General features: G+C 41.4%; 1 protein-coding gene across 1 annotated transcript in view; it reads left to right on the forward strand.

Annotated features, from left to right (window-relative positions):
- The window catches only part of drp2 (dystrophin related protein 2), a 136,074-nt gene that overhangs the window by 92,216 nt on the left and 17,675 nt on the right, over positions 1-26,183 (forward strand). The window contains exons 5-15 of the mRNA XM_063876978.1: positions 5,075-5,195; positions 5,763-5,874; positions 7,006-7,162; positions 8,686-8,832; positions 12,517-12,595; positions 14,210-14,270; positions 16,538-16,599; positions 17,099-17,173; positions 18,692-18,893; positions 22,314-22,399; positions 24,293-24,450. Of these exons, the coding sequence (XP_063733048.1) occupies positions 5,075-5,195; positions 5,763-5,874; positions 7,006-7,162; positions 8,686-8,832; positions 12,517-12,595; positions 14,210-14,270; positions 16,538-16,599; positions 17,099-17,173; positions 18,692-18,893; positions 22,314-22,399; positions 24,293-24,450 (1,260 nt within the window). The remainder of the gene's footprint in view (positions 1-5,074; positions 5,196-5,762; positions 5,875-7,005; positions 7,163-8,685; positions 8,833-12,516; positions 12,596-14,209; positions 14,271-16,537; positions 16,600-17,098; positions 17,174-18,691; positions 18,894-22,313; positions 22,400-24,292; positions 24,451-26,183) is intronic.

Below are 26,183 nucleotides of genomic sequence, written 5' to 3' on the forward strand. Positions count from 1 at the left end.
TCACTTTTTCTTACCCAGTAAGCCAGTGTTTTGGATTTTCTGAAAGGCTCTGCACAGCCCCACAAGTGTATTCCATTATGTTTGGCTGATTAAAACTTTTTAAAGGTTAAGGTTTGTTCAGGGTCATGTTGGGCATCAAACTACAGGTGTAAACTGCCCCAGATAGTGCAAAATATCTAACTCTGTCAAGCACAGCATAAATGGGTGTTTATTTTGCTTGTGGTTCATAGAGTGTATAACATAAATGGATGTAGTCACCTTGTCATAATCCTTTAGTTCGATGCTTTTGTTTCAAAAGCTCCAGTTTTGCCTTTTTTTCCTGTCGCCATCTTGGTTTCCTGCAGCCAGCAGTGAAAATATTTTGATGTGTGGGTGGGGCTGTGGAAGAGTGAGGACCAGTGGTGCAAAAGCAGAGAGAAAGGCTAAGTTACCAGATAGCAAGCAACCTTGGTAAGCAAGGTACATCTGTAATTTAAAATTGGCTGGGATAACAATTTAAATGCTCCTTCTGGCTAGCGAAAAACAGGCTTAAAAGAAAAGGTACCTGCCCCTCAAAATTCAACTACCCATTAGTTCAGTGCATGCAAACATGCTGAACATCGCAGTGTTAGCAACTTCTAAAACAAAAGGAGTGATGCCTTTTAAACATGCCATAAAGCTTCCATTTTCCTCCAAAAGGGATCATCGACTAAAACCACTCCATGTTGATTTAAAAAATACCTAAAACTAGCGATTGAGGTAATAATATTGGTACTCGACCCCTACTGGCCATTTAACAACGTCCAAGTTTAAGATACAACTTTTGTGTCTTAAACACTGTTGTGAGTTTTCCCAGTATTTCTGTGGCTTTTGTTTTATTGGGCAGATATAAAGAACATGGCCTTCCTGCGGGACAATAACAAAAATCCCACGGCGTCTTGAAGGCAGGAAAGTCTCTGGACTGAAATACATTTAATTGACATGTTATATAGCCCTGTGTGCCCTGTGTTGGAGGATACTCATAAAGTTGTTACAGACAGAGGTGCCCAGCAGGCAGAGCTGGAGGGTGTGTGTGTGTGTGTGTGTGTGTGTGTGTGTGTGTGTGTGTGTGTGTGTTGTATTGGTCTGTCTTAAATACATACAAATTGTTAGCCTGTTCGAAAATATCAAAATGAGCTGTAAACTGATGCAGTGTAAAATTAATCCACCATCATTTCTAAATCAATAAAGCAACAATTCAATGAATGCATTAATGTACTTGTAAGTGTGCTTGAAAGGTTAAACCGTTAAAAGTTAATGCCTCTTGGATTCTCACTCCTGTAGGTATTCAGGAAAAATGCTGTCGTGGATGCTCTGGATGTTCTTTTATCTCCTGGTAAATCACCTTAGCTGTGGTGTGATGCATCTCAGGAAGGGGAACTCGTTCAGACATGCAGAAACACGCACGCACGCCTGCACGCACGCACGCGCACACACACACAGAGAGACAGCGACATTCACACATGTTAGTAATTGGTTCTCTAAGTACAGCACAGTTTCCTTTCCTGCCCTCTTTCCAATTCTCCGTGCTGTCAGTTTGTGTAGTGTTTCTGAAAGGCAACTTGTATTGACAGTGAGAGGTTTGTGGCTCCCATTTAATCCCACTTCAACTTCCACCATGAACTGTGGAATAAGCGTCCCAATTAAGAGGACAATAAACCAATAACAACAACACTTACAAACAGTCCTGCAGTTGCTTCACCTCCCTCTCCAACTTAGTTTGTCATTTCCCTCCTCAGCCCTGTGTTGTCACTCCCTGTCTGCTCTTAATGCTTTAAAGACAGCAGTTCAAGTTCTCGCTTTCCACAACTGTCCCTCCAACATTGATGGGGCTTCTTAGTGATGCCCAATCCTCAAATATTCACGAAGTCATTCATAGGATTCGCTGATAAAGATGCCTCTTCTCCTCTTCCTCTCTTAAATGTTCCATTTTCAGCACAGCTCGTTTTTATAATCTGGGATGCCTCAATCTTCACAAGAGTCTGGTCGCTTTATAACTTTTCCGACAAAGCAGAGAGGGAAATTGCATCCCGGTTTTCTATAGAGAATTAAAGCGTTTTAAGAAATGTGAATTATTGATCTTGAGTGGATTTATTCTGATGTCGTTTTTGTGTGTGGGAAGAGTTCTCTCTGTGCTACTTAAGTGTGTACGTGTGTGTACGTGTGTGTATGTGTGTGTGTCTGTTTGAGTGTTCATCTGGATGTTAATTGGTTTGGCAGCAAGTGTACTGTTTGTATTTATTTGGGGTGCATTTGGGTGAGAAGATATGTCCGTGGGTATGTTTTGTTGTGGGATAAGTGAGTGATCTCGGCAATGGAGGGATTTTGTGTGTCTGGAGCAGATGATGAATCCTCCTGCCTCATTCGACAGCAACAACGTTATAAAAATGCTTCGTCCTCCGAGAGGAAGTGTCCAGAGGGAGGAATAAAAGGAATGCCATCAACATGTTTAAACGAAATGAAGTCAATGAAGTCATTTCCTCCCCCTGACTTCCTCTACCCCATGCATAATGTATCTTAATCTGATCTGAAGGCTTCACTCTTAATGTTCCTTCAACCATAGATGAAGCCTCTGAGTGTGAAATTTAGCTGGAATTAAAGTTTTAACATGACAGCTGGCTATGGGGATTCTGTGGCTCAGCTCCTCTTTGGGCGGCAAAGCAGCTAAAGAGAGTATGGAGAGAATAAAGAGAGCTGGGAGAGGATGGAAAGAGGTGAAACGGAAAGGAATGGCGAGGAAGGAAGCGACGATATGAGGAAGACTGTTTGTTATAAGAGAGAGTGTGAAAAAGGGACAGCAGCTTTTTCTCCATGACTGTTGCAGTGGGAATCTTATCTCATGCCACAGCTCCCAACCGGTACACACTTCTGCATGTTTGCTCAGTGCCGGCTGGTGTTTCATTTGTTTATCAAGCCTGCCGGGCGCAGGTCCTCTGGTTTTTCACTGTATTCACTGAAACACTGTCACTGCTGCAGCGAACAACTCTGCTAATTCCAGCTCGTAATGCAGATTTTCAGCTAAAATGGTAATGTCTTCATAGCAAAAAAAGGATGGCCTCAACTAAATACATTATTTTGAAGAAACTAGCATTAATTCAAACACCTACAGTGAATGTTATACAAAAAAAAGATTAGGGTAGAAGAATGAAGAAGGTTTACACGCTGAATTTACTCAAGGCATGGGGAGGTTATCTGCTCGGTGGGGGAGTGAAGGCATTTGTTGTAGATATGTGTGTGAGTGTTTGTGTCTGTCTTCTTGCTTAAGGAGTGCTTCTAAATGTGGACCAGTAGAGCTCGGCTCTCCAGTTAATTGGCTCTTCTGTCCGTGGCGACCAGCGGTCCAGCACTCCCAGTAGATTTGGTCTCCTATTGTGCCCCAGGCTCTCAGTGCAAACTGACAGCCAGTCAGTGTGTGTGTGTGTGTGTGTGTGTGTGTGTGTGTGTGTGTGTGTGTGTGTGTGTGTGTGTGTGTGTATGTGTTGTGTGTGTGTGTGTGTGTGTGTGTGTGTGTGTGTGTGTGTGTGTGTGTGTGTGTGTGTGTGTGTGCTTCATATAGGTAATCCTTGTATTCAAATTTGCACATTTCCCTCTTGTATGCTATTTGGTGTTATGGTTTATATTTGTGTGTTTGGTGTTATCTTAAAAGGAGCCTTTTTATCTTTAAAATAAATTAAAAATACATTAAAAGTTATGTTCATAATGAATAAAAATGCACTTCTCAATTTATTACCCGCTTCTGTTCTGATGGACCAGCAGATCTTAGTCACTAAAGATGTCTGACTATTTGAATCCTCTCTGCTCGTGCTGCTGCTACACTGTGTTTTGGCATGTGAAGATGTTCTGTAACTATCAAATAAAGGATCCTCCAATGTCTGCATTTCTGAAATGAATATTTGATGAAGGACTGACAATTTTCTTGCAAATTCGACCAAGAATAAATCTTCTTCTCAAAGATCTGAAGGATAAAAAATGCCTGTCAGTACCCAGTAATCTACTGTGTGCCGGTCAGTTGCTTAATGGTGCATTCATGCAATCCTCGTCGACTCGTAAAGGCTGGAAATATTATTGGTCACTGGCGATACATCATTTGAAGTAGACCAATGAAAACGCCACTGCAGAATGTGAATAATGGAGGTCAGACATAAACTCTACTGTGTGTTCCTGTTAGCTGCCTGGACATGTTGTGAATCACTGAAAATTACAGATAAATGGAGGCCGAGCCAGGTTTATTTACGCAGGTCATTGGCCATGACTGTGTGTCTGGTAGGCTATTTTACTCTCTATAATGGCATCACGCCACGACCAAAACATTGAGTCACATTTCTTCTCATGTGCGGTAAGATGTTTTTTTGTGTCTACCATAAACATGCTACACTATTTGCTTATCATGAGAATCTAAAGTTTACAAGAGTGGTAAGAAAGTTTACTGCTGATAAACACGAAAATGTGTGATTTTACAAATAACATCTGTTGACATGCAGTGAGCCCCCCAACCAACTATTGTTTTCATTGTCAATTAATCTGTTGATTTTTTTCAGAAATTACCAATCAGCTGCCGAACCCCAAGAAAATTCAATTTAAAATGAGAAGTCGCAGTAAATCCTTACCTTTGGTTCTGTATTAGGAATCTTAGGAGGAGTGGGTTAAACTTATTAAATGTACAATATAACAAATAAATAATATAAGGTCTACTTGGCAGAATGTCTGTCACTCCGGGCTGCAGTGACACAAGTGGCTTATATCTGGCTTATCCAAAACGGGTTAAGAGGTGGATAGTTGTGCAGCTTAGGCGTGCCTGGGTAATGCTTCAGAGCAGAGCACTTGTGAGGGAACCAACCTTTCACTAGCGATATAAAATGTCACCCCGGGTAGAGATTTCATGAACAGGGAAATTAGCTACAGAAAAAGTGTATTTCTTACCAGCCTAAAGAAATGTTTTTTCCTGCATTTTTTGGAGGTTGCTGCCTGGTAAGATTAACCTAAAGGACTCACCATTCTCAGCTTCCACTATCTTCCACTTTGAAAGACTTTACGCTTTCTGTTTGTGTCCCTGTAGGCCTTCATGGAGGATGTCAAGTCGCGCGGGCCGTTCATCTACTCAGTTTTGGAGTCTGCCCAGGCCTTTCTGGCTCAGCATCCCTTCCAGGAACCAGAGGAGACCCTGACCGATGGAAAAGGTCTGATCCCTTCATACTCTGTGCCAACTGCTGCGCCAGCCAAAATATCATACTCACATCCTCCCTCTGCTAAGCCCCGGGGTTCATTTGTTGGGAGCCATGCAGGTGAAATCTTACAGTAATAGTTATCAGCAGTGATCCGTCCTCTGGCTGCGCACTGAGTTTAGGGAAAGTTTGCAGGTCGGGACCAATTACCTCCAGCTAAGCAGCTCTACAGTATCATGTGCTCGGATCGATAACACAGCAAGCTCTGTTGTTTCTCCACCGACACATCTCCCTCATACTGTTTGCCTCCCAGCAATGGATGCTGACCTGGGAAATACTGGAGCAATCTCCTCACTCCCCTTGTGTGTCTAACTTGTTTTGCCTTGCTCCTTTCACTGACTTTCCTTTAATGGAGTTGGTTACCATCCTTCTCCAATCATTGCCTTTTCTCTTTATCTGACTTCTCAACTCTGCTCTTCTCGGCCTGTTGTATTTTTTTTACTTCCTTTTTTGCACTTTTTAATTCACCCCCCCCCCCCCCCCCCCCATGTGACCCTGTCTAACCTCTTCCACCCTCTGCAGAGGTGTCTCCACACCGGCGAATCCTAAATGTGAGCCGCTCGGTGTGGAAGCAGGCGAACGTGGCCAGTGACCTGTGGGAGAAGCTGACGGCTCGCTGTGTGGACCGCCATAGGTCAGACCATAGAATAAGTACTTTCATAACTTCGTATTCAGCTGATAACACTCTACTGTTACCTGATCAGTGTTGAATGCTTTTGCCTGTAATGGAATCTTTATACATTGTTGTATTGGTTCTTTTTTTTAAAGAAAAGGATCTGAATACATCTTCCAAAGGTTTTTCAGTGAATGGAATTAAAGTCTGATATGATATGAAGGTAATAAATGGCTAGTGAAACACATTTGTTATTTCAAGGTCACTAGTAGGAGCAGACCTTTTGCCACTTCTCTATGCAGCCTCAACATCTCAACATCTAAAAGCTTTTCAACTTTAGTTTTGTTGATAATGTTTTTATCAAATAGTAATTTTGGGTCATAGGGAAGTTACTTAAATTGTACCGTCCATGTGTTCATTAAACTTTATTCAACTCTATTGAGCAAATTCTTTTACCTTTTATATCTTGCAAAATTAACGATGAAAAGATATTTCAGAACGTGATTTTGCCATACAACAGTGTTATTTTCCGTGTGTGTGTGTGTGTGTGTGTGTGTGTGTGTGTGTGTGTGTGTGTGTGTGTGTGTGTGTGTGTGTGTGTGTGTGTGTGTGTGTGTGTGTGTGTGTGTGTGTGTGTGTGTGTGTGTGTGTGTGTGTGTGTGTGTGTGTGTGTGTGTTGATCCATAGCAGAGTTATGCAGCAATACATTACACATAGTACAATTACCAAAATCTGATTGCAAAATGTGGCAAATATAATTAATAACAGAAACAATATGGAAAACACATTAATTAAGCTTTAGATCCTAGGAAATTCAGAGCTTATACGAATATTAGAACATTTTTTTTAAAGAGAAGGCATTTGCATTAAAAAAGGGCCGTGAAATAATTGCCAACAGAATCAGAATACCTTTATTCGTCTCACATAAGGAAAAATGTACAATGTAACAGCAAGTAAAGAGTCAAACATTCATACAAATATTAAAAATAAAGTACAATTTACAATTACGAATTGGAAATTGGTAAATATAAAACTGTGATTTTCTGTATTCCCTATGGATTTAGATTATTTTTTTTTTTGCTTGCACTACCCCCACCTTTTAATGGTGCAGGTAGTTTATGTAATGAGTTATGTTTTCATAAAATCCCCCAGACACATGGAGAGGACACTAGAGCGTCTCCTGCAGATCCAGGCAGCGATGGAGGAGTTGGCAGTTGCCCTGGAGCAGGCTGAGGGGGTGAGGGACGCCTGGGAGCCCGTCGGAGACCTCTTCATCGACTCTCTGCAGGACCATATAGACGCGACCAAGGTAGACACAAAAAAACCTCCTGCTCTCTATTGCTCATTATGTCACAAAGCAGACACACTTTTGCATGCAGGCAAACTATCAAATATCCCTGATATACATTGTTTTTACTTGGGAATACCTTAAATGTCTTTTATACTAACTCTCAAAATGTACATCATAGACAAACATCGAAACAGTAACATCCAGCATTGATATGAAACACGAGTGAGTGAGTGTATCAGACTGCGTTGCTTTAAAATGTTGTTGGTTTTTTTGCATGTGTACATGTCAGAGTAGCTTTGATATGACAGATGACGACACAAATTGCCACTCCATAATGACACGCTTAGCTGGCAGAGGTTACAATGCCCCAGTTGGATAGATGTTGTTTCACAAATGGCAGGTCGTTGGTTCTGTCATTATGGAGTGCCGAGCTGACGCCGCTGCCTGTAATTGCGTGGCGCTATTAATTAGCAGCACTTCACAATAATCATGTCACTGTTTGGAATCCTGTCACAGCCAGCACATGTTCAGCTCACTCTTAAGGGCAGGCTTGTCAGTTGTCCTCAACTCTACTCCCTCATTCGCATTTACACATATACAGAAGCAAACACATGCATACATGCAAATGGGACACGATCATAAATGTACATTATGCAGCTACGGTATTTTTTTCTTAAGATCTAAAATGTGGTTTTTATTAATGTTAGAAAATAGTCAAAAGACGCTTGTTACTGATAACCAAAATATAACATTTGAATGTGTTGATTCTAACTTTCAACAGTTCAAAACCATAATTGTAACTTAATGTCACATGAAATTGAGAGCACTTGAATTAGAGGAATGTTCTCTTTATTTCAGGTTTTTCCTTCAGCTCTACACTCACAGAATGCACTCAGTGACACATAGACAAACAAGCAGGCACACTTACTCCTAGAATTCCACGATTAGGGTAATGCATTTCTCACACTTCTGCTTGTCTTTTTTGTTGCCTTTACTTGCTAATTACTGTCAGCATACAGTACATGCAGATGTCAGGTCCTGTCATTAAAGACAGTGATTTTGGTGAATTCATACACAGTGTGAAGCCGCTACAGGTTTTTTTTTGGCTACAGTTTAAATCATAAGGTTTCAGTTGACTGATCACGATATGAACACCTAACCTGTATACTGCGCTGTTGTTATTGTGACCCTGAGTTACACACTGTTTGCTGTTTAAACTCCCTGGTCTCCCTCATTGCTCTTGTATAACATCTACAACAGACGCTGGTGTTTTTCCAATACCATTATAAATTATTTCAATTTTGATTCAAGTTATTGGTTTCTGCCAACTATTTCTAGATAGAACAAAACCGCCACCTACAACAGATTACATTTCAATTGATCTTTTTCTTGTTTTCAATTTGGCTGGAGTTTGTACAGACTTGATGTTCGGCTGAGTCTTGTATTTATTCTATATTTAATGTTTTATATCCGGTGTTCTTGTTTTTCCATCCCCCTCTCCTTTCCCCCTGTTTGTTTGGCTTTCTCTCGTACTCCTGCAGTTATTTAAGGAGGAGCTTACCCAGGTGAAGGAGGGCATGAAGCACATCAATGATCTTGCCCACCAGCTGGCTATCTCAGATGTACATTTGTCGATGGATAACGCCCGAGCTCTGGAGCATCTCAACAGCAGATGGAAAGTGCTGCAGGTAGAGTTCACTGCTGGGCCTGTGTTGACTGTTTGACATTGTCAGCAGCAGCTTTTCCAGCAATCATATTTAAGGGAGAGATTAGAGAGTCATTCCATGTTTAATGTTTGCCCTAATGCAAGATAAGGGTTTTTGTGATAACTACACCCTAGTGTCTGTAACATCTCTTTAAACTTGTGCAGATGGTTGCTGCGCAGATAAGGTCTCTGGCAATGTTATGCATCATGAATGGGTAGTTAAAGTGAGAAATAAGCAGAATAAAATAAAGATTTGAACTCTTAAAGCATTTTTATAAAATGGCAAGGATAAAGTGCCATGGAATCACTGAACTCGACTCGCCCTTCCCTTGAGTCTTAGCTGAATGTATGGATGCATAATCCAGTGAGCATTACTGTCAATCTGCAGTGTGCAACTTTCCTGCTCAGGCTGCATCTTCCCTCAGTAACCCCTGTAGTGCGCCTAAAAGCACAACAGCATCTATTCAAGTGAGAACCCCATGTTCCCATCAGATAACCCTCATGACACCTTATCCACAGCCCACTGTCCATGGCCTCGTCATTATTTTATAATTGCCACTATGCTTGTCTGTCTGAACATAATGATTGCAATGTCCCTCCAACAATTCTTAGAAATGAATTTCCACTATCCACTTTGCACACTCACTGCTGCGTGACTCTTAAATTACAGCTTTCGTGTTTCTCATGTGGCCTCGCCATAGCCCAGAGTAAAACAGCTCATGAGGAGAGCACAACAGAGCAGATCAGTACAAATAACTGTGGGTTTTTACGCTAGGCTTGAAGCAAATAAAGTTGGTAGCTTCTGCCTTTGTTTAAGTGAAAGCTATTGAACACAAAATAATAATCACAGCGTGTCAGCGTCTAATGTCGGTGCTTACTAAAGGTTTTTTCTTGACAGCCTAGCTTACTGTTGGTTGAAACTTTACAGCATTTAGTCGTTCTTGTTGGTTTGTCAATTGGTCAGTTCATCCCTTTAGGCTAAACTGAAATATCTTAGCAATTATTGGATGGATTCGTCTGAAATATAGTACTGACATTAATGTTCCCCAGACAATGTATCTTCATGACTTAGATGATCCCCTGACTACTAGCACCCCCACCACCACCACCATGTTGTGGTTTCTAGAGAAACGTCTCATTAACTAATGGATAAATTAGTTGAAATTTGGTCCAGATATCATTGTTCCTCTCAAGATAAACTGTAATACCTTTGTTGATCGCCTGACTTTGTTGGGACCTCCATTCTTCGTCTGTAACCAATGTCAGGACACAATTTAAAATGGTCCAACATTTCAAACTATTTCCTGTGACAACACACTTGTGTTTGGTCCCTAATTGACACTAAATACTAGTGTATACAATAGAAAGATTCATTTTACTAAAACCCGATGTGCATGCCAAATACAGTTGATTTGTTTAGTTTGTTTTAAATACACATAATTCTCCCAAAATGCAGTAAAGTTTAATAAGCAGCAGTCACAGTTATTGATAATTTCCTGTTAATATAAAATGGTTTGTTGTTGTGTCTCTATACTCACTGCCAGAACAGTATACTATAATTGTATTCTTTAAGTACATGCTGTAAAGAATTATAATATAGTATGGATTTAGGCCTGTGTCTATTCAAAAGGCAGTCATGTATTAGGTTCTCATATTTCTTCCTAGCTGTGTTAATCCATTTTGGGATACTAATTGGAGCAAATGCTCAGGTGCTCTTTGTTAAAAAAAACATGAGGTGCTAATCCTACAGATGCAGCTATACTGTCTGACTCTTTCTATGGGTTGAATGGAAGGAGCTTGAATAAAAATAGAAGCATCAGTCAGTCTTATTTTTGTACACAGCAGTTGCGGATCTTCCTTCTGTTATAATTAAGACATCTTGAAGTTTGTTCTTTCAGAAGGTCACGTTGCATAGTACGGTTTAAAGTGTTGTTAAAAGCCGTCAGATGGAAATTAAATTGCAATTAGACACTTTGTGGAGCCTGCATTATCACAACCTCTACAAGTTGCCACCAGTCTTATGTATTTTAGCACAGGAATGTTGTGCTGCAAACAAAGAAGAGACATAAGAACTGTTTGCTCATTGATGTCCCTTTGCGTTGGAGGTGAAAAGAGCTCATGAAAAGGTTATTTTACAACAAAGTTTCTGCTAATCTCTGATGTACAGTGCGCTACAGCTGAATGTCCTCTGGTCTTTGATTCAGGAACTGAGCCTCCATTTCCCCTGATGATTAACACTGTTTAAAAGGCTTTTAGTGTCTAAAGTCACCAGCAGATATTCATCTCCCATCTATTGGATTGTTCTCAAAGTTTCTGTGATATAACAAAATCCCAAGTCACATATGAAGAGACAGGTGTTTCAAATGGTTTGAGAAAAAAATCTTTGAGCTTCTTTGCTCACAATACGGCCAACCTGCTATCTCTTCTCGTCCACATTACTTAATTTCAGTGCATTAAGATGCATTGACTTTCTATCTTTCACTGTGAAAGCAGAATGGAAGAACCTTTTCCTTTTTCTCCCTCCTAGTGTCCTATTTCTCTCTAAATTAAAATGATAAATGCTAAATACCGGCAACATCCGGTGCCCTGCTGATTTTGGCTGATCTGATGCCAGCGAGAAATGTATTTTCAAATTTGATTAGCAAATATTTGTCGATCATGGATAATACGGTCATTTGTCTTCCCCATGGCAGCCCAAATTGCCTGCACAACAAATAGATTGTACAACCCGCACAGTTGGCAGTTACATCTCCACGGCACATTGACAATGCTCTATATTAGTCGCAAGCAATTTAAATAACGCTCTAGATTATATTGTTTTATTTTCTGGCGAGCGAGAAATGATGTGTGTACACACTGAGAAATGCCGACTCAATACATCTACCTTTACACATTACGACTCATTGTCTGTGCTTCTCTTTGAAGTCTCTTTGTTTCCTTTTTTCTCTTCTTCTTCTTCTTCTTCTTCTTCTTCTTCTTCTTATCTCTCTCTCTACCTCCCTGCGAGTGGATTTACCTCCCATTGTTTGAGAGAGCGTTTTAAACATCCAGCTGACAATGATTCATGTGCCAAATCCAATTCATTTCAAATAAACCAGGATTAGACAGACTAAATCCCATTTCGTGGGAAACATATAGTAACTGCTTTTACTAAGGCAAACTTAATTTTGTCAACTCAGTCTCCATGGTTATTGACACAACACATTTGAGGCTTTGCAACCCCTCCTCCTCTCATTTCATCATCTTTTATCTCTTTTCCACGCTGCCATTGCGAACCAGGCGCCGTTGTCCTCGTTTCAAGAAAAATATATTATTTGGTAATCTTTGTCTTCACTACCTGCAGCTCTTCAAAGGCTTTGAAAGACCTTCAAGAGGGGCAGCAGAGGAAAAAGACACAATTTACATTCTGTAGTTAACTAATGGAGGAGAAACAGGTGGTCTGCGTGTGTGCAATTCTTTCTTTTGGGGATTTGTAGCGAAGGGGGATGGACAGCAGGTTTCCATTTGATTTAACTCTGCTTGTGTGTGTGTGTGTGTGTGTGTGTGTGTGTGTGTGTGTGTGTGTGTGTGTGTGTGTGTGTGTGTGTGTGTGTGTGTGTGTGTGTGTGTGTGTGTGTGTGTGTGTGTGTGTGTGTGTGTGTGTGTGTGTGTGTTTGTGTGTCCTCAGGCTTCCATAGAGGAGCGGTTGAAGCAGCTCCAAGATGCACATAGAGACTTTGGCCCCGGATCCCAGCACTTCCTTTCCAGTAAGATTCTTCTCCTGCTATTTGAAGTTGGTTCCTCATGATGCACCAATCTCTGCCAAAGCTCCATCTCAGCATGTAGGGTGATGCAAAAGAGGGTTAGGTGTATTACAGTTTGTTACGGTAAATCTATAAACCACTGCAAGTGTTTGTATTTGGGTTAGAGGTGGAGCTTGAAGGCTTTGCTCATCTTTCTTCGTCAGCTCCAGCACACCGTTGCGATTAAACATCCCTCATCAGATCCGTCATCGCTCTCATTTGAGTTGAGATGCATATTTGTGTATTCTGTCTCTTCTTCTACCTGCTGCTCTTCAAAGGCTACAGAGAAGATGCAGGAGGGCCGGAAGATGTTGATTTACTCTTCCTAATTGAAGCTGATGTGTGTTGCAGGGCTCTCTCTGTGGGGGCATCTGCAATGGTGTGTGCTTGTGTGCCTCCACCAAACCCCATCCTGTTTCACCGCTGTCACGCTGCATCACAGGGGCTTACAGTATATAGCACAACCCCACTGCCCTCTAAGCCCACTGCACCCTCAGCACCCTACAGTAGCCCATATTGTACATATGGCATCCTGCTTATGGGGTTTGTTTTAAACAGATTATTTGTGCCACGGTTGAATGTTCAATAGAAGTTGATCGTCTTTTTTTAACTTCTTTTTTATTACATTTTAGTATTTCTATTTTTGACGCTACAATTCTACATTTCTATCTGGCAGCTATGATTACTATTAACATAAACATAATTTTAATGTATAATATGCTGTTTAAGATTATTCCAGTAACTTCTAACTTTATTTTGTTATGTCTATGCAACAATAATTTCCCGCTAAAGGAAAATCAGCCATGATCAGAGAAAAGTCAAAACAAATAGTTAATATTTATGTCGTATCACTTTGGTTTGCTAAACCATTAAAAGATGAATCTTCTGATCCTCAGAAGAAGATCAACGTCTATGTTGGGAACAACTTGACTAAACTACCAGTCGAAATTATAAAAAGGCAATGATGCTCAATTTTCAAAAAACGTTTACAATATAACGCCCAGAGCTGCCATTTTCTCCATGGTGAATACTGTAATGCTTTGTCTTGAAGATACCATCTGTGCAGGATCTTTATTTTCTAATGTATTGTGTAGGAACTTGAGTGAAATGATTAATGCATATTTTGCCTTTTTGTCTTTATGCATTGGAATACTTTTCACCTATGCAGAATCACAAGATATAACTCTGCATTGTGCTGTTACAATAATGTACAACGACAAGGTGTGTGTATGGTTGCGTTTGTGCCATCAGTGTGAGGGTGCGTATTGTCTGCCTCTTGCTTCTTCAGGTGCAGTGTGTCCTGTTTGATCCTCTGCTGAACCTCCTGTGGTTCAGTTTTGTAGGCCGGTTAAATCGCTACAGTCAACCCGTCTCACCGAGTGCTCTGCCTCACGTGTGTGTTAGGCTGTGCCAAACAAACCGGCACTCTGTGGAAACCCGACACAATAGACATGTCTAATGAGTGGCTCTGTTATAAAGGGCTGAATGGGCACACTGTCTGGACACGCTGGGCCCAAAGGATTTCCATGCAAAACATGCCAATTCTGAGATTGATTTGGTGTCTGTGTGTTTGCTCAGGTTCAGTGCAGATACCGTGGGAGCGTGCAATCTCCCCGAACAAAGTGCCCTACTACATCAAGTAAGTGCAACCTCATGGTCAATTCCTTTATTGTGATAACATCATTCCAGGATGCCAGTGATGGTATTTTGTAATTTTCATGAGAAACAAGCATGTCTGCTGTTACTGTTTGACCTATATTTAGTGCACACTAAAATCTCCTGAAACGAGCTCTAGGGTTATTATACTATTTTTGTGATTGGCTGGTAGTATTCTTATCTTCTGTTTTGGGGGGAGTAAGAGAAGAAAACTACCAGCTTTGACACAACTAAAATCACATCACTAACTGCTAAATCCAACCCAAATTGAAACACTTCTTGCCTAACATTTTTAAAGATATTCCATTTTTATAGAAAATACCACAGGATAGCAAATAGATACTAAACGATCCAGAGAGGAGCCGTATTGAGCTACTGTGAGCCCTATTTGCTTGAGCACTCCTCTGTTAATCTATTTAGCTAATCAATACTATTTCACCTTTAAAGTGCTGCTTGTTTTATCAATGAACTCTCAATGTGTGTGTGTATATGCCTACTGCATGATGTCTTTGTGTGTGCAGGTTTTTAACTGGGCTGATTTACAGTAGTTCTTCTGCAAGCTATGGGTATTTATTGTCTTAATCAGGTGCAACAGAATCTCGTGGGTCTTATTTAAGTCTGCTAGTCAATTCTTTATGGGTTATATTACTGTACCAACAGGAGTGGGAGTAGTATCTGAGAATCACTTCATTGGGTTGCAATCAATGACCACTCGCACAGGTAGAACGATGAGTGCTGCCCTAAAAGGCCCCTGGGTCCTGGCAGACTTCCTGCTTTTGAGGTTCTCATTTATCCGATACGTTTGTACTTTTCTACTGGATCTTTTTTTTTCTTAAAGGTCCCCTATAATGCTTTTCCGGTTATAACCCGTCCTTTCGTGTGTTATGTAGCTTTTTATGCATGTAAACGGTCTGCAAAGTCACAAACCCTCAAAGTACACCCTGTAGCGAGTAAAACTCTAAGGCAGAAAAGACGTGTCTATGCTGCCCCCCCCCCCTCCGAGCCTCGATTTTTCTTTTTCCATTTTTTTTCTTCTGGGGGCTATTCACGTCACTAAATCTGGAGACCAATGGCAAGTTGGCACACCCATAGCTAGAGACCAATAGGCACACCCTCTGCCAACCGACCATTTACTGTTGGAAGGCTGAAATGTCAAGAAAGTACTGTGCCTTGAAATGTGAGGGGACATGTCATCCGTTTGCCTTACCGAAGGCAGTAGGCTACCACGAAAATGTCAGTGGTTGAAATGTATTTTTAACACTGTTCCTTCGACGGTTTGAAGTACTGTACTCTGTGCCCGGCATTTCACGGACGACAGCTTCAAAAACCTTGCACAGGTTGATGCCGATATGCAAAGCATGCAGTATTGAAAGACGAGGCTGTTCCTACTTAGTTTCAGTTCTAAATTTACATCTGAAATGTAAGAGTGATATAAAATAAAAACTTTCCACTGTGAAACCGCCTGCTCCAGTCTACTTTGGGACGGTGGATCAGGTCCATCACGTTGGTCTGTGTCATTTTCAGGATCGGACTGGGGTTCAAACTTATATGACTGTACCACCGTCATTGTAACACATAGACTGATGCTCAGCTGTAATGGGAAGGCTGGGAAAGCACTCTGTTTGACAGGGGCGGAGCCTCTCAGGTTGTTGACCAATCAGCGCACACTGAGCTCATGCGTTTGTACAAGGCGTTAGGACAGAGAGTAAATAGAGATACTATACAGAGATGCTGTATGAGAAAACCAATGTGATTTTGGAACATTGAACAATGTAAATCTATTCTAGTACACCTCAACAATGGAATTATGATCAGTAAAAACGGCCACAAAATGGGACCTTTAATGTACCCAGAGACAGAAGTGGGATAAAAATGTTTTGAAAATGTATGTTTTTGCTTTGTGTGTGCATGTTGGATTACATGTAGTTTCCCTAAGTGAAGCCACGTTGCTGGCAATTAATCTCCCCGACAGGGTGGCAGGGGTTGTGACTTTGATGCCTTAACTTAAATCATGTTCAACCTTTGTCTGCCCTTTACAGTCCTATAGTCTCTTGTAAGCGAGGTCGTCCTATCCTGTCCTCACATTTTACCGGCTCATCTCCTTTCTTTTACCGTCTGCCTCACCTCTCATCTATGCTTCCCTCAGCTCATTTGTACTACAATCGATCTTTCCTGCCTGAAATTGGGACCTCTTTTCTTGGCTGTTACACAAATTATTCCACCTTTTGTCTCGTTTTCTTCTTCCCCCAGCCATCAGGCCCAGACAACGTGCTGGGACCATCCAAAGATGACAGAACTTTACCAAGCACTGGGTGAGTAAGGACACAATTAAAGCACCCTTCAAGTCCCGCTCATTTGGTCAGGACCCCCACTGAGCTGCAGCAGCACCAGCAGGATGAAACCACTAGGCTCCCGCTTTGTAGGCCCTGTCATGCAGCTCATTAAAGGCCCTGTGTTTCAAACACCTCAGGGATTAAATCTCCACTGTCATTAACCTACAAGGACCAATTTGTCAGTGCTGTGATTGCCTTTTGCTTAGAGTTTAATTAATTGTGATTAAACGACATCATGTTTTTTACTTTTAATCTGATCTGACACTTCTAAAAGAGATAGGAACGCTGTCGCGAACACATGCTCAGCTAGACACACCCATGTGCACATACACATATACGTCTGTAATGACTCCTGCAATGTGTGATAACCAGAAGAAGAGATAGCGATGTCTAATTCATCAGTGGCAGGGTGGGTTTGTTTTCCCTCATCTTCTCATTTACTCTAATCTCGTTCTATCTCTCTCTTTCCCTCCATTAGCGGATATGAACAACATCAAGTTCTCTGCATACAGAACAGCCATGAAGTTGCGGAAAGTTCAGAAGACGCTAAGATGTATGTACACTTTTCCATCGATGGTATTTCCTGCCTGCAACGCTGGGATGGCTGATTAAGTGATATTGTGTTATCCTGCACCATCAGTAATCCGCGATGACAAGCTCTCTTCACGAAGGAGATATAACGATTAGCTTTGGCACATTTCTTTATTCAGTTGTCAAAGAGTTCATCGCATCCCTCTACAATCCTTTGAAATGTAGAAAAAAATTCTATCCATGAACGCTGGCTTACAAATGAAGAAATCTAAAGTATTGATAAACTCAAGAGCCACTAGAAACCACTCAGGCGTCGCATTCCTTCCACATTTTCATTACAGCACAGATCGTTGGTATGCTAGGTAATTGGAGCTATTAATTGGTCCATTTGACGTACAAATGAGAAGGCAATTAATTTTTGCCGCATGGTTAAGGCTTGAAAACGTGCCCCTTCATGGTCAAAGCACTTGTTTTATTCTACTGCGGCCAGACCCTCTTACTTTCTGCTTTAACAATTGCTAATTCTTCAACAACTACTTTTCATGATTATTTGTTTTTCTTAATGCCTCACATTCTGTGCTTTTGGTTCGTAAACCTGGCTTAGTCCATCTTTCGTCACCCGCAGTGCTCTAACCCCGACTGACACCAGATGAGCTCATATCTGCTGCTGCAGTGGCCAATTTCACACTTTTCCTTCATCATGTTCAGCCCCTTTCCTTTCCTTCCCTGCCTTTTCTTGCAACCCTTCTCCAAACCTCCCTCTCCTCCCGTCCCTGAGTTGCTGAAATAAAACCCCAGCATGCTCAGAGAAATGTGAAAAACCTCTTTCAATGACTCTCTCTCTTTTTCTCTCTGTCCCGCTCTCTTATCTCACCCTGCTAGTTGATATCGTTACAGAATTTAATTGCCAGGCTGCCTTGATAACAGCACTTTCTCTCTGTCTTTCTGCACACTTTGTGAATGATTGAGCAGTGCTGCCTAAGAGCCCATCAGAAATACATTTTAGGTGATTCCTCACAACCCTGAGAATACTCCTGTTATCTCCTCTCTCTGTTCTACCTCATTATCGTGCTATCCAATTATACCTGGCATCAACGGACACCCTTTTAGCTCCACTCCTAGGGATGGGCCATCAAATTAGTTTAGGAGAGCAAAATCAAATTTGTGTCACTGCTCTTGAAACATCTGGTCAGGCTTAAGTGGGCAAAAAGGGTGAATAAGCACCGTGCTATTGCCCGTACTCTCATTTGCTGAGGTGAGGATGCTCCTGTGTCTGTGAGAGTTTGTTTTATTCGGAGGTGAATGTGCAGCCATCTATGAATGAATCTGGCTGTTATGTCTCCAGCATGAGTAGATGCATGCCTGGTTACATGATGATCAGTTAACTTTGTCTTAAACCATACAAAAAATAACACACTTCCATAAACACACACACAACATCTGTACATTTAAAAGCCTACAGTACATACACATGGTCACAATGAAAGTGTTTCTCCATGTATCTGTGTTGCTAATATGAACCCACATGTGTGTGTTTCAGTGGATTTGGTGGCGCTGAGCAGCCTTGTGGATGTGTTTCGGGAGCAGGAGTTGCAGCAGGGGGAGCATGTGATGGACGTGGTGGAGATGATACACGGTTTGACGTCACTTTACGAGAGGCTAGAGGAGGAGAGGTCCGTCCTGGTCAACATTCCCCTTTGCGTCGACATGTGTCTCAACTGGCTGCTCAACGTCTACGACAGGTGGGTAACATGCACTGGGATGTCTCCAAGTATTTATTAAAACTTGTGTGGAAAAATGCATTGAGTATATTCTAACATCACAGCTACCATATGCCATTGGGTTATCAGGTTAGTTTCTACACATCCAGAAGACATAGAGCAACATGATAAAACATACCTTTACCTTACTTTATTCAATGATTTTGACAAACTCCAACCCTAACCCTAACCCTGATTTATCCTGAATAGATGGCTCTGACCATAGACTTTGTATGACGGCTGAAAAATCTCAATTATGAGAGACAAGCTCATCGTAAAGCTGTCATTCAAGACAATTATACTACTCTTGTTCGTAGTTAAATCCAAAGGGGATCAAGCTTTTTCTTCTTAGGCCAAGCTAGAGCTTCCTGTCCCACATTAAGCCCCGCGACTTTGTCAACTCCCCTTTTAACATTTTTGAAATGTCCTGCTTTTTCAAATCTGTTGTTGGTCTACTCGGTTTCTCCTCACCACCTATTTTGTTTGATCTCTCGATTTATGCTTGTTTTGTTACATTATGTATTATTGCCTTTTATTCACCTTTTATTTCTTTAATTATGTATGCCTGTGTTGAGGCACATCCTATCCAATCTGCCTCGACTGGAAAACACTTTGGGTCACCACCTGTAGGTTTACATTAAAGTAAGAGACGATTTTACCCATGAAAGTCTGTTTAAAGGTCTTGGGGTGTAGGCCTACCACTTTTGAAAGGTGAGCGAAGTTGCATAAAGCCTTTTGTAAGTCCAGAGGGATAGATTGCTTTGAGTGTGTCAGCATCAGTGGAGGTCGAAGACTTCAAACTTAAAGTGGAGTCAGAAAGAAATGAGCCAACTGGACCTCTGTAGACCGCCCCTCATCCTCACTGCTTGAGGCTTGCAGCAACACCAGCCGCTGCCAGCATAACACAACTGGTATCTCCAACCAAGCTGTTGGCGGTCAAGTTGCATTGTGGGTAATGCGCCAGGCTTTCACAAGAGAGAAGATTTCATGGAATAAAAAAGACGGTGATTCTTATTGTGCTGCATTGATTTCGACCCTGTCTCTGTACTGTCCATCGTGCAGCAAGAAGGTTATGCAGCCTTCTTGATGACACACTCTATCATGCAATCCTCATAAAGTTTTATATATATATAACAAAGGTTCAAACATCACCATACTAAGATACTCCCTACAGCAGTATCCTTGCAATATGAAGAAGAAGAAGGAGAAGGAGAAGGGAGAAGACATGCTTTATTGAACCCCAAGGGGACTTTCAAGTCTTTCACACTGTTGTTGTTATTCTACACGTAACACACAGGCTCAATATAGATGCTGATGCACAAACAGGAGTTTTACACAAGCAGTGCCAGGGGGCTGCCTTTGGACAAGTGCCTTGAGCAGTTGAGAGGTTGGTGTCTTGCTAAAGTGAACCTTGCAATGCCCAGAAACTGTCTCTTCTCCAGCTACCAGTCCATTTTCTATACTTTCTCCAGGCAGGGACCTGCCACCCGCTACTAGAACTAACATTTATATTTTTATTGACTATATTGCATGTAATGGATGTGATTTGTCAGTTATTTTGTCACTGACATTGTAAATCTGGATTGTGACCTTTTCTCTGGATAATTCTACATATTCTCTCTTTGTCTGATTTGATGCATAAAGAGAGAATATGTAGAATACAACTCTCCAAGGTGGCTGTACATGCAAGGTGTGTGTGTGTGTGTGTGTGTGTGTGTGTGTGTGTGTGTGTGTGTGTGTGTGTGTGTGTGTGTGTGTGTCACTTGCCATCCTTGACAGTGATGGATAGTCCTGTATGATGGTGCAGTATCAAGTCTAGAAATACTGCAGAGTTATACTTTAGCACTGCTAGAGGACCCTTTCACAATACACCAGGTCATATGAGTCAATGGTATTAGAAAAACTAATGGAGTTCTTGGTAAATACACATCACATGTGCACAGTTTACAAACTAATTTCAACTGTCCCTTACCGTCCTCTCCCAGGACCGTCTGTCTGCAGATTGATGTAAGTGGTTCAATGGTTTGTTGTACAGATATCTATAAAGAACCACAGTGTGGCTACAGCTCTGATAACAATGTCCAGGCACAGGGCCAATCATCCCTTCTGAGACACCGTAGAAACAAATCCTCTTTCACACCAAGTTTCACCCCCATCTTTGCTCCTGATTGACTATGTTGTGCCGTCTCCAAAGAGAAAACACAGAGCAGAGAGGCAGAGATACAGTGATAACCCCAGGAGTGCTGTGAATTCGGTCGGTAGCTCTTAACTACTCACTGCTAATGAGGGACAATCAGAGGCTTAACCTTCTGCATACATTTCCGTAATTGCTTTTTGTATTCTAATAAATAGCGACTGTGAATCAGAATTAGATGTGCCTATGTTTGTGTTGCCATTGTTAATGGTGTGCTTAAATTACAGCATATTAAAGCTCAGTATGTGCATATATCATTGCATTTGTGTGTGTCCTCCAAAGGCGTGTCACACTAGCAGGGTGAGCAGGAGTGACATGTCCCCAGAGGAGCAGCCCTGGGGTGAATATCGAAGATGGCATGCGACACCCAGCAAAAAGTGTGTGTGAAAGGTGCTGACAGCCAGTCACCCCCATGTGCTCATGTGCTCCTCTCGACCACCCCTGATCCTCATCTAACAGAGAAAAAGACAGTGGTGCCCTCTCTTTCACGTCTAATGCTTCTCCGTGTGATTTTTTTGGTTAGCTGCCCTGTTTTGTTTTTGAACATATTCAAAGCAACACGCTAGCTCTGGAAATGTAACTCACTCTTTGATTGAATTTTATACTTCATTGATCTGGTGTTCTCTGATGAATGTGATGTTCTTGATTTCTCACTTAGCGATTCAAATGCTAATTCGATAAGCCTGTGGTTTATGCCAATGCTGCTCAGCTCTGCAGTAATTTCTTCCAGGCTGTGTTGGAAACAGAGCTGTGAAATCTTAACACGAAAAAGACGGTGTGTTCATTTCAAGCAGAAACAAAGCTAATGAGGTCCTTTCAGGCTCAGGTCAGGGCACAACAGCATTGATTTCACTGGCCTTGCCATTGGCCAGTGCCCAATCATTTTTTAGCTTGGGCAGCAGCTCAGATCCTCAAAAATATGTATATAATTGCGTGGTTAGGCAGTATGCATGTGCGTATTTGTCTGCAAGGGACATTGTGAGCTTATTATTGCTTCTCTACGCATGAACCCATGGACACAACACTTCATAATGTCCCTGTCATGGCTTTAGGTACTCTGGATGGGCTCTAATATAATTTGACACTGTCGCACTGACCTGTACTGTACTGCTCTGACCCACGTAATTCCTCTACACTTTGAGTTCATTCACCGTATAATATGTGTAACCTTAAAACAAATTTCTTATGCTTTTTTCTCTTTCCACTAGTGCTCGTAATGGGAAAATGCGTGCTCTCAGCTTCAAGATGGGATTGGTGAGCTTGTGCAATGCAGACGTCCAAGAGAAGTATAAATGTGAGTCTGATGCTTGCTGATGTGCCTAATGCATCTCCTCAACTGCAAACAATGAGCCAAAACATAACTGCCCTGATTGCCAGCATTACATAAAGGCATCCACTTAGTCTAATGGAGGAAATGAGTCTGCTGCCTTAATGGAGAAAGCTTTCTTTACTTCTACAAAGTACATGGGGGGGATTAAAAAGATTGCTTGCCAGAGACAGAATTCATGCACACTCTCTTTGTAAGGCTCATTCAACTAGCAAAGAGCTTCCATTATTTTTGGGTTGTACGAGATATTTGTACTGTTCTATTTTAACCCCAGTTTACAAATCACCATGTGAATATAGGTAAGAATGAAATGAGAGCATTTAAACTGATGATAGCAGGACCTGGAACAGCTTGTGGTTGATACAAGATCAGCGACAACACTGCCAAACCCACGCCAGGATTATTCATGCCTGGCGTGCCATCTGTGTCAACTCTTAAAGTCTGAGAGATAACAGATTTGCCTTCAGATGAATCGTCCCTGAGGTAAATCAGCAATCTTTTCTGGATTTCATGTGGTGGCCTAAACAGTTCGTCATTTCACTGACTGAATCTTTTTTTATAAGACGTCACTGGAATCATATCGTACAAATAGATCTGAAGCATTTATATCAACCCACTTAGAGGTACAGATGGTGGGTGTTAATTCTATCATCACTAGTCTTTTGGTATTGGTGATACTAGTCACTTTTGATACACATTTTTGGAGCTTTTACTGAACATTTGACTCCATATGAGCAGATTTTTGCATCAATATGTTATGCTTTCACAGCCAGTTTCACACATGAAACATTGCTGCTCTCTCACTGGCTTTTGACTCTCAAAAACATGGCAGCTAGTTAAAATATGTTCCAGCCCTCCAAAGTTATCCACCAAATTATTTGAAGATATTTGAAGTGTTAACTGGATTCGCGCCACTTGTTTTCTATTACAAGCTTTTGAATTAATTGCCATTTTTTCATTGATCCAATACTGGGTTCAATGTAGTAGTTTGTTCATTTAGGGTGGCCATTTGAGTATGTCATGGTGTGTGATGTACTAAAGGCTCTAAACCCAAAAATGTGGGTTTTGAAAAAGGGTAGAGTGTGTTCATACTAGTTATCACAGGAAACATATGAAAGCTTTAATTCAACTTAGTAATGGATGTAGCTTGTGCAGATCTCCATGAATTCCATTACCTCCCTGCAGGATTTGCAACATTGCAGGATGCATGTTTCCGATGTAATAGGCCTATATAACGTGTTAGTGTCTCAATAAAACATGTCCAAAACTAATCTCTATCAAACAGCTCAATGTGAACATTTAAAATGTCAAACACGCCTGAGCTCTGGTTATGGGAACTCTATAAAAGTGGCTATTTAACATGCAGGTGTGAAAGCCAAGTGTTGTCCCTGTAGGGTTGAGTAAGTACACAGGGAGGGGGATACATGGGATGCTTATACTGGCATTGTGCAGCAGCCTCACACGCCTGTCAGCATTCATCTCTGCAGTGAGAGGCAGAGTCCCAGCAAGCTCGGTAAAGGCCTCATTCAAAACCTGACAAGACTCCACTTATGCAGCTCTTTCATCTCCCGGCAGACCAGCTAGGCCACTAATATGGAGTCTGTCTCTGTGTATAAGTCAGTGAAGTGAAAGCGAATTTATTTCACATAACTAGGTTTTTATAAACTCTAATGCCTAGAATTAAATTTACAAAAACTGAAAACAGGAAGCACAAACACAAAAACCTTATATGATCAGATGTAAATGTGTAGGGGAGATGCAGATGCGATGATAATGCAAGCAACTGATTTTGAAACATACAAATGTGGTGCACAGTAATGCAGGTGCTACATTACTCTATGTATGTTCTGGCTGTTGCAGATTTATTTCGTCAGGTGTCTGGTGCTGGAGGTTTGACCGACCAGCGTCACCTCAGCCTGCTGCTCCATGAAGCCATCCAGATCCCCCGCCAGCTGGGTGAAGTCGCTGCTTTCGGGGGCAGCAACGTGGAGCCCAGCGTCCGCAGCTGCTTCCGAGTGGTGAGGACAAAGTTACCACAATGCATGTGTTGCATAAACACATTCACAGATACTAAACACATTATGTGGATCATATAAGGTCAGACCAAAATAATCTGTCAGGTATCTGTTGGGAGTTCACCCTGACCCCTTTGATCAGGTAAAAAGTGTTCAGGCGTTGATAATATTTTGAAATTTAAAAGCATATAGACTTATTTTGCCAAATGTCTTTTTTAGTCCAGCATAATAACATAAGCAAGAGAGACACTGACCCCCACCTCAGAGTGTTGTAAGTCTTGATTGTGCTAATTGCAGGGCTTTAATCAATGGCTTGATTGTCTCAACAAGATATTTGGATTCGACCTTCAAATCCCCTTTTTCATGCTATCACAGTAGACTGGTGTATCCTAAACCCCCTAATCTAATAATAAATGTACTGGAAAATAACGAGTGACCTCGGGATAATTAGAACAGAACTTTTCTGTGCAAAGAAAAACACAGAAACAGAATTCTAAATGCAGAAACTTCACTATTGAATTTAAGGTTTGCCTTTGGATGGTTTTCCATCTAAAGCCAAGTTTGAAAGAATGATGATGTCGGCCATTTGAAGACAATTGTGTTTTGTTGACATTAGCAGAGTACAACTCCTCCGCAGAAGACATAGAGACGTTATTATTACTTTACCTAAAGAAGCCCCGACTGCACCACATAGAGTCTTGCATCACAAACTAGCATCACATTAATATTGCATTGTATTGCTTTTTAATGTACATGAAATGCAGTCTGTGGTAGATAATGCACAATGTTTTTAACCCTAAGCTAACCCCCTGATATGCGGATCATAAATGCAATCCAGGAAGTTCATATGAGAAACAAGTAGTACATAGAGCAATAGCTAATGAGGAAAAAGGAATGAATCTTTTTTGCCCATCTGCTTGTTCTGAATGCATCTGAAGTTGTCGTTTAGCATCGGTTGCATGACCTTTACCATGTGACTTTCAATTTGGGACACCGGATAATTGAGGAGTCGTTAAGAGCAGGCCACAGCGTTTTAGAAGGTGACTTAGGCCAAGCTTTTTAATTCCCTCATTTCCGAGGCAGATGCTTATTATACAAACTCTACTCTGGCCCACGCTTTTTATATCTGCTAAAGCTAATTAAAATCAATTCCTTTCCCCACTTGCTCCATGTCATGGTGTTTAGTTGTCGACAGTATATCCATATAGTGCGATTTGGTGGTTGACCCATATTCCCATTAATTCCTCTGTTTGAAAATGGGTCACATCAGTTTGGAGATAGGTTGCTACATTATCTTATAGGCATTGATATGAATTGACTTGGGACATAAAATATACAGAATAAGGCAGTGATACAGAAACAATATGGTTGTGTGTGCAAAGGCAATTGATCAAATCCAACTCAAGAAAGCACAGAGTTTTGATGAATAACTGCATTTTTATCACTTTATTTTTCCAATGATGTTTAAATCCTTACATCTGCTGAGCATAGTCATTGCCAGTTGCAGGTGTTCAGTGTGCGAGAAGCTGCTGTTTGACCTCCCACATGGAGCTGGCTACTTTACTACTAGAGAGGAGCTCCTGCATCCCCCGGAGACTCTATACCTCGTTACACCTCACAGTCTGTGTGATCAGTGCACACACACACACACACACACACACACACACACACACACACACACACACACACACACACACACACACACACACACACACACACACACACACACACACACA

The sequence above is a fragment of the Eleginops maclovinus genome, chromosome 23 (genome assembly GCF_036324505.1).
Source record: "Eleginops maclovinus isolate JMC-PN-2008 ecotype Puerto Natales chromosome 23, JC_Emac_rtc_rv5, whole genome shotgun sequence".
Taxonomy (NCBI): Eukaryota; Metazoa; Chordata; class Actinopteri; order Perciformes; family Eleginopidae; genus Eleginops; species Eleginops maclovinus.